The sequence below is a fragment of the Echinops telfairi genome, unplaced genomic scaffold (assembly GCF_000313985.2).
Source record: "Echinops telfairi isolate 266 unplaced genomic scaffold, ASM31398v2 ScPeMD7_2010;HRSCAF=2546, whole genome shotgun sequence".
In the NCBI taxonomy this organism is placed as follows: Eukaryota; Metazoa; Chordata; class Mammalia; order Afrosoricida; family Tenrecidae; genus Echinops; species Echinops telfairi.
In genome coordinates, this window is record NW_022105908.1 from 15,851,266 (window position 1) to 15,859,627 (window position 8,362).

An 8,362-nucleotide genomic window follows, 5' to 3' on the forward strand; every position below is an offset into this window, starting at 1 on the left:
TTGCAATTGTGAACTCTGCCTCGATGAACATTGGAGCACAGCTGTCTGGCCGTGGTTTGTTTCTTGCTGGGTCATATATATGGTAGCTTAATCTCCGTCTGTTTTAGATATCGCCAAATCGATTTCCATAGTGGCTGTACATACCTACAGGTCCACCAGCAGTGGATGAGAGTTCTTATCTCCCCACAGCCCCTCCAACATTTGTTACTTTCTGATTTTTTTAATTGGGCTATCTTTGAGGGTGTTAGGTGGTATCTCATAGTTGTCTGACTCATTTTTGTATGTTGATTTTGTGCTTTCAGAATAGATCTTGCTTTGTTTTTTTTAAATGATAATACTTTAATTATAGAAAAAGCCTCCCAATATAGGACTTCATTAACACTGATAGGTGAACTAATGCAATTTTTAAAGTAAATACACGTAAAGAGGCAAAGCTACAGGTATTTTGTGTTTAAGACAAAATGGCCTGTTCTGCAGAGGCTATCTGACCCCAGCACAGATGGGGATCATCTATCAGGAAGGCATCAGGCTACCTTTAGGAGCTCTTCTGCCCACTGGGACCATTTGTACGTGATGGCAAGAAGTGGTATGGAATGAAATACTGCAGTCTTGTTTCTGAACTTCTGTTGACTAATTCTCTTTGATAATGAACACAATGTCATTCCCCCCCCCCAATTTTTTATTCAGCAGACCATATGATTGTCTGATTCAAAATGATCAATACCAGTTTACTCCAGCTCACCATTAACCTAGGATTTCAATCTTTATGTGTTTCGTTTCATTTTTATGACTTCCAATTTTCCTAGATTTTCATACTTTATACATCCTACAATGTCATTATTAATGGATCCTTGCAGATGTTTCTTCTCATTTTGAGTTGTGTCCCAGCAGCAAACGAAGTTCCAGAGAACGTTGCTTCATTACGTTATTAAGGTTGACTCTGCATGGAGGAGGCAACTTTCCCTAGTCATATTTCGAGTGTCTTCCAACTTGAAGGGCTCATTTTATTGTGCTGTTTCAGATAGTATTCTACTTTTATTGATCAGGTTTTCAGATGTGGGCTCCTCTTTTTTCTTCCTAGTCAGTCATACCCTGGAAGTTCCACCAGGTAACCCAGTTGGTATTTACAGTACTGATGGCATAGATTCCAACATTACTGCAGCAATGAGACATCACAGTGACACAAAGGGACAGGATACAATACCCCTGTGTTTATGGCATAACAAATTTGATTTATAGAATAAAAATGGGGATTTGGCCAAACAAATGGAATATGTTTGGAGTAGGACCATATACCCTTCTAAGAACTCCTGAACTTAAATTGTATAAGTGAATGGTCAATTCAGTTACTTATTTGAATTAATACAATTCTAACTTAGCTTGGTTGATTTTTACAAGTTGTTAAAAGCAAACTATTTAATGAGTCTCCCTTCCCTCCCAGTACCTCGTCATTACCTCAGTAAATAACCTGAGTCAAGGATCCTGCAGCTCTTGGTAGCCAGTGAATGAATGTGTGACTTGAAGTTGTTGTGTGTTTATTACAAGGACTGGAGACTGTAATGGTGTATGGCTCCCAAAATGTGACCTGTTCCTGTTTGTTTATTAGTTGAGGCCCTCTGCATAATTCCTTCTGAAGTGCTCGGGTTTTTAATCCCTCTGGCATAAAAGAGGGAAAATATGTTTATAGTCTCATAAAGGATTTTGTTCATTTATTTTCAAAAGAGAACATGGGACACAGGTTTTTTCCCCCTTCTTAAAGGAAATGTTTGGCGTTCCTGTTGAATATACAAGCAAGTTGATTAATTAGGTTAATTAATTAGAGGGACTAGAGAAAGCTCGTGGGATCTCTGCTTATTGCCTTCATGCTGCACGTGTGCGCATGCACACACAGGCTGACCGTTGACTCATCCCCACTTAGACGTAGGGCTCTCGGTTGGGTCCCTGGACTTCTAACACTGGGGCAGCATTCACTGTGAGCGGCGGGAGGAAGTTCAGACTAAAAGTGGCAGGAAATGTGTAGAGTCAGATATTCTTTGTAGCTTGGTGTTGCTATGTGGTCAGACTTGTTCCTGAGGCTCGGGAAATAGAGGGCGGAATGACTGGCATGATCCCCAGTGAGTGCTCCCCTCCACTGCCAGCCCACTTCCAGCCTTAGTCAGAGCTCTGGATGATATTGTGTGGAGTACGACAGACCTTGAATGGTGATAGGAAAATCAAGCCAGTAAATTGGCATCAGCAGTAATCCGGCCTCAGCCGGATTTGTCACTTCCTAAGCTGTTGCTGCATTATTTTAAACTGCCTTTTGGAAACATCTTTCTTACAGAAAGGAAGCGATTTTACCAGAATGTCAGCATCACCCAGGGTGAAGGTGAGTGTCTGAAATGTTGGCGGTCCCTTTCTTTTCCTTTTTTGAGTGATTGAGAACATTCTGTGATGAGATGGGCCCTCCCTTCCTGGTCGCATACTTTGTTGGGGGACGGGCGGAGGATACTTGGAGTTGCCTTTGTACCAATTCACATGGCTGGATGGTCACCCAGTTTCACCTAACAGTACCTGAAAGGTTTTCACATGCTCTTTCCAGGTGGCTTTGAAATAAACCTGGACAACAGAAAACTGAAAACACCCCAAGCCAAGCTCTTTATCGTCCCCAGTGAGGCCCTGGCCACTGCAGTGGCCACCGAATGGGACTCCCAGCAAGATACCATCAAGTTCTACACCATGCACCTGGTAACAAGTCCACAGTGCTAGCCTATGCCCCATCCACTCCCCTATGCCCATAGCTGCCATGGGGGCTCAGCAACAGTATGTAGGGTTCTCCACATGCTGAGCAGATGCCGTATGAGGGCCACAGTACACTCTCTCCCCGTGGCCTTGCTACAAAGGCCACCTCTTGAGAGAGCTTCAAGCTCTCTCGTCTGTGACGGCTGCTCAGTTGTGCAGCCTTAGTTATGTGTTTGTGGTTGGGCGCCTCCGCTGCACCGCAAGCCAGGGGCCATACCTTTCCCCAGGTGCCCCTGTGAGCCCAGCCCCTCGCAGGAAGGCTTTCAGGAAGTACTGCTGAGTGGAACAACAGATGGAGGGCACAGGATGGGGGAGGGCTCTTCTCCTCCCTGCACAGAGTGACGTGCACTGGGTGGGGATCGCTCGCTGTGGTGTGTCATCGCAGGACTGTGGCTGCTGAGCTCTTCGGGTTCAGACTGCGGCCCCTTGAGCAAGTGCTTGCCCCTGTCAGCCCAGGCCCCTGGTTGGGAGCGTGGGGTGCTGGCGGTGCCTGTCACATGGAACGAGGTCAGGATTAGGTGCTGACACAGATGCACAACCAGTACCTGGGACCGGCTGTTCTCATCCTGAGCATCACTGTGCCCCCCTGACAAACAGGCCTGGATGGGTTTCCTTGGCAACCCTGGGTGGTCTGTGCTGCTCCTTTGTCGGCCCAGTGAAATTAGGGTGGCGAGGGCCACACACCAGTGGTTAAGCCACCATTGCTGGCAAGGCCGATCTGGAAAAGCCACTCGGCCCTGGGGTAGGTATTTGTTTCCCTGCTGTGTGACACGTGGGGAACCAGGGCAGCGCGTTGTCAGCAGGTTTGCATGCCAGTTCTGCGTGCTTGTCTTCTTTGCAATATCTCCTACCCAGCTTCTCCGGGCCTCGGTTTTCACATGTCTGCAATGGGTAGAATGACAGGACCTCCTCCAGAGGGTTGTGGTGAGGATCCCATGAAGTACAGCAGAGCTAGGCAGTGATGAGCACTCTGCTTTGCTTGGGGAAGTCCATTTTAAAGCTCAGCCTCCTTTGTTAGTGGGGGCGATCAATCTGTGAGCGCCTCATCCAGAGTGCCCTGTGCTCAGCTTCCAACAGACGTGCTGCTGCGGTGGTTGTGAGGAGCCCTGGGGCCAGCCTCCCGCTGCTCTCCCTCCTGCGGGTTGGGGCAGTCTCTCGGGAGGGCAGTGCTGGGGCTGATGGCAGGGCCCTCTCTGCCTTTGACCCAGACCACCTTGTGCAACACTTCTTTGGACAACCCGACCCAGCGAAGCAAGGACCAGCTGATCCGGGCAGCTCTGAAATTTCTGGACACTGACACTATCTGGTAAAAGACTAAGCGGGTCCCCCTGGGTCACTTTGTTTCAGGTGCTGTGGAAGGGCAGCAGTCTGGTCTCCGGGAACTCACAGGGCGGCAAGGGTAGGAGGCAGTTCATGAGCTCCCCTGCCTGTCCCTAGAATGAGCTACAACCCTGTCAAGACATAGGGCAAAGCCCTCCTGCAGCTCATCCTCTGCCTCTGGGCATGGGGTGGCTCCAGGCAGTACTGTAGGCTCCAGGACCCAAGGGGCACTGCCAACACCGGACCCGGGGCTCATTCTCATGTAGGCATTCTTATCATTCTTCAGCCTAGTCACACAGAGCTGGCCAGATGTGTTCAACCAGGAGCTGGCTTCTGGATCTGAACTCTCCCCTGTATGTGTGTGGTCTAGTCAGTGATGCCGAGGGGAAACCATGCAAGGAACCAGCTAGATCTGCCCACGCGGGCCTGAGGCACTAAGATCTGGGTGTCTTGGCATGACATCTGAAGTCAGTGCTGAACAAAAATCAGTCAGTCTGTGCTGTGGGGCCCATGTGGAGCAGCTAGTCAGAAAGCCAAGTCCATTGAGGTTAGAAGTCATTTGTTTGAGGGAGCAGAAATGGCCTCCATCTGACTGCGGGAAAGGGGTTCCTTGGAGATGAGAAAGGGGCCCTGATAGGAAATGAGGGATGTTTGGGTCACTAGGATGGGATTTGAAAATAGGATGTTGGCAAACACCCACCCCCACACACATGCACACACCTCTGCCCACAGGTTGGCTTCAGTGGGTCATCTCTGACTTTTCTGCATTGGCACCTCTTCTGCCCTCTGGGTACACAGGCCGCTGGCTTTCCACGGGGCCACCTGCAGCCCATCTCACAAAGCCTTGCACCTCAGCTCCCTCCTCTGACTCCATTTCTCCAGCTCAGAATAAGTGTCACAGCCTGGCCTCTGGGTTGGGTTCCCTTGGAGCAGGTGTCCCTGCAGCCTTGGCCCCACTAGCCAGGAATAGGCTTAGGAGGTGAGCGGGGAGGTCAGAGCTGCCCCAGCCAAACTCCCAGCACAATATCCCTGTCCAGTGTGGGTGTGGACCCAGGAGGACTGTTCTGTAGAATGTCATGGACGGCCAGCGTTGCCGGTCCAGCGGGGCAGAGCATCTCAGGCAGTCTTTCTCAAACTGGAGCTTCTCTCAGGGTCCCCTGTAGGCCCAGGTGGGGGGGGGGGGGGCTCATTTCAGAGTGCGGCCTTCCCTCTCGCCAGCTCACAGGCACTGCTGGTGCTGTTGTTCCCAGGAGCACCCTTTGCGAACTGCTGCTTTAGTGGTAAGGGTGAGAGGCTGGCCTGTGGCCTGGGCTGGTGTTAGCTCTGGGCCTTGTTGCTGAATGAAGGGACTGTATATATTGTTCTTTTGCATTGAATCAGCTATAGGGTGGAGGAGCCAGAAACATTAGTGGAACTTCAGAAGAATGAATGGGATCCTATTATCGAGTGGGCCGAGACGAGGTAAGATGTGCTGTTTACTCCATCTCTAGACAAGCCCTTACTGGTTGGCAGGGGTGGGGGAAAACCCTGGCTAGTTGGCTCTCTGTTCAGAGACCTCTAGGTTCAGGTATCTAACTTTGACAGGTAGGGTCACCTTGGGTAAAATGCTTGCAGGCATTTTCCTTAGACTGTCCCCAGTTCTGGGCACTGGGCACCTGCTAGGGGTACACTGGAGGGCTGAGGCCACCCCCCTCCCTTCTGATTCTGGTGTGAGGTGCTGAGATTCTACGTATCTCATGGACGACATCTGAAATCAGCAGTGAGATTGGGGAGGAGTAAAGGTGCCCCTGGGTGGGCGGCTTAAGAGCAGCCACATTGGTTTAGCCCCCATTCAGCTACCCATTTGCTGGGTGCCATGGCCTCTGAGCATCGATCTCCATCTGTAAGGCAGAGCTAGTGCGCCTCCTCGTGGGCTGGCAGCATGCACACAATGGTGCCCGTGAAGGGCTGGCACCCTGCTTGGCTCAGGCGGGTGCTTACACACTGGCAGTTATCATCTCTGCGATTGTAGTTTTGAGCTTACGTGGAACGTTTCCCAAAATGAGTCCCCGGATCTATGTCTTACATTGCTCCATATTTACTGAGTACCACAACATGCCTGGCACTGTGGGGGTTCAAGTAAAAGACAGCCACAGCTAGAGGCTTCCCCCAGACCCTAGAGAGACCCCGCGAGGTGCCCCTCCCATGGTACTGGTTACAGTTGAGTTGACCCAGTTCGTAGCAGCCTCATGCAGGTCCTGGTAGACCTGTGATCTGTAGGCCACTGGAGGCTGATCTTCCAGAAGCAGATGGCCAGGCCGTTTCCCCAGGGTTCAGTAGCTCAGTGATGAACCGCTCCTCCCATCCGGGGACACAGAACAGCCACAATACTGGGTGTGAACCGTGAAGGTGTGATGTCATTTTGAGATCTAATTAAATGTAAAATTCAGGTGCTCAGAGAGCTGCGCGATGGTTTGTTTCTGTTTTGGGGGGCAGTTGAGCTCCCTCTCCTTTAAAGAAACACACAGCACTTCCTATAGTAGAATAATCGTTCTTCTCCATTGTATTTCCCATGTGTTTTATGAGTTATGATTCTTCTTACAGATTTGTCATCGCTTGGAGCCAGTGCATAGCCCATAGGTCACAGGCCAGAAGCATTTGTTGAATCAACAAAAGGACTGAGTTATATAGGACATATACAAATGTTACTAGCAGGAAAGTGATATTTAAAAGAAATCTTCTATAGTCTCACATGTGAAAGACCTTTTTAAAAATTTAAAAAGCAGGTGTGCACGCATTTCCTGGAGCTGCTGGGACACGGCACAGAGTTTCTGGCAGCTATGCGCACAAGCTGTGCCCGGCTTGCTCAACTCACCAGCTACTTGGCATGTTCTTGGTCCTCTGGGTTTGCCCTTAGAGAATGCAAAATTAGGCAAGAATGCCACTGGCCAGTGGCAGTCATTCCCGGGAGCCCCCAAACTGGCTCCTTGGCCACCTTGAAGGGACACATACATGCTCCGCAGTGTTGGGCTTTGTTTTGGGGCAAAAGCTAGGCAGCGTCTAGATCACAGCAAGACAGGCACAGGCTGCAACTTTCTGCTTTCAGATATGGTGTGAAGATTGGTGTCTCCACCAGTATCCTGGGGCCCAGCGTACCAGCCAAGACTCAGGAGATTCTTGCCAGCCATCTGGCCTCTTACAACATGTGGGCCCTCCAAGGTATTCTTGGGGCTTGCTAGGGCTGGGAGGGCACGGGTGATGGGCATTTGTGTCCGGAACCTGAGCTGGGGGAGCTCCCAGGGTGGCTCTGAGGACCAAGACACAGGCTCTCACATCAACCCTTTTACCCCAGGCTCACGCCCTGCTAGCAGGAAGCAGAGTTTGTTCTTGGTCTTGGGACCCTGTGTCATTGGCCAGGTTTGGGTCACACGCCCTTCCCTGCACCTGTCCCTGGGTTGGGGGTATAGAATGCTCTGATTGCCAAGAGCAGGTCATGCGTACCTCAGTAAGAGCAGAGGACCATCCCCAAGATGCACAGGCACAGCGCAGGCAGCATAGCAGCTGCTTCTATGATCTCTCTTCCCCACTTAGCACCCTTTAACCACTCCTTGGGGTCTGGGAGGAGCCCTGGTGGTGCAGTGGATAAGGTGCTTGGCTGCCAACCGAAGGGTCAGACTCACCATCAGCTCCTCAGGAGGAAGATGTGGCAGTCCACTTCTGTACATGTTTACAGCCTTGGAAACCTGCTGAGTCACGTCTAGTCTGTTCTACAGTGCTGTTCAGAGGCAGTAGGTTTGGGAGCAGCGGTCCTGGTGGGGTAGAACCTCTGCGTCCTGGTGTGTTGCAGGGATTGAGTTTGTGGTGGCCCAGCTCAAGTCCATGGTGCTGGCCTTGGGCCTGATTGACCTGCGCCTGACGGTGGAGCAGGCCGTGCTGCTGTCGCGCTTGGAGGAGGAGTACCAGGTGAGGTGGGCTGTGGCTGTGGGGCTGCCCCCAGTTTCCCCCCACCTGGAGAGGAGTCCATTGACGGATTACGATAACACTCCTTCTAATTCAAATTGAGTTGGGGGTCAGGTTACCCATCTGACCTATGTAATGTGAATTTGGCCCTTTTTACTGTCAAATGCGTACTAACGCTAAACTCAGAGCCAGTGAAGTATAAATTGCCAAGTAAGAGAATCGCTCAAACAGCTGAAAGTGGGACTGCTGTTAACTCATGTTCACAGGAGGAAACCAAGGCACAAACTGTGTTTGGAGCCCAGTGTGGGGGCTTCGGGACCAA

General features: G+C 50.8%; 1 protein-coding gene across 2 annotated transcripts in view; it reads left to right on the forward strand.

The window, feature by feature from the left end:
- ATPAF2 (ATP synthase mitochondrial F1 complex assembly factor 2) overlaps window positions 1–8,362 on the forward strand; it is a 22,516-nt gene that overhangs the window by 12,866 nt on the left and 1,288 nt on the right. For both annotated transcript variants that reach the window (XM_004712956.2, XM_045293485.1), the window contains exons 2-7: window positions 2,324–2,368; window positions 2,582–2,727; window positions 3,990–4,087; window positions 5,482–5,562; window positions 7,187–7,299; window positions 7,928–8,043. In XM_004712956.2, the coding sequence (XP_004713013.1) occupies window positions 2,324–2,368; window positions 2,582–2,727; window positions 3,990–4,087; window positions 5,482–5,562; window positions 7,187–7,299; window positions 7,928–8,043 (599 nt within the window). The remainder of the gene's footprint in view (window positions 1–2,323; window positions 2,369–2,581; window positions 2,728–3,989; window positions 4,088–5,481; window positions 5,563–7,186; window positions 7,300–7,927; window positions 8,044–8,362) is intronic.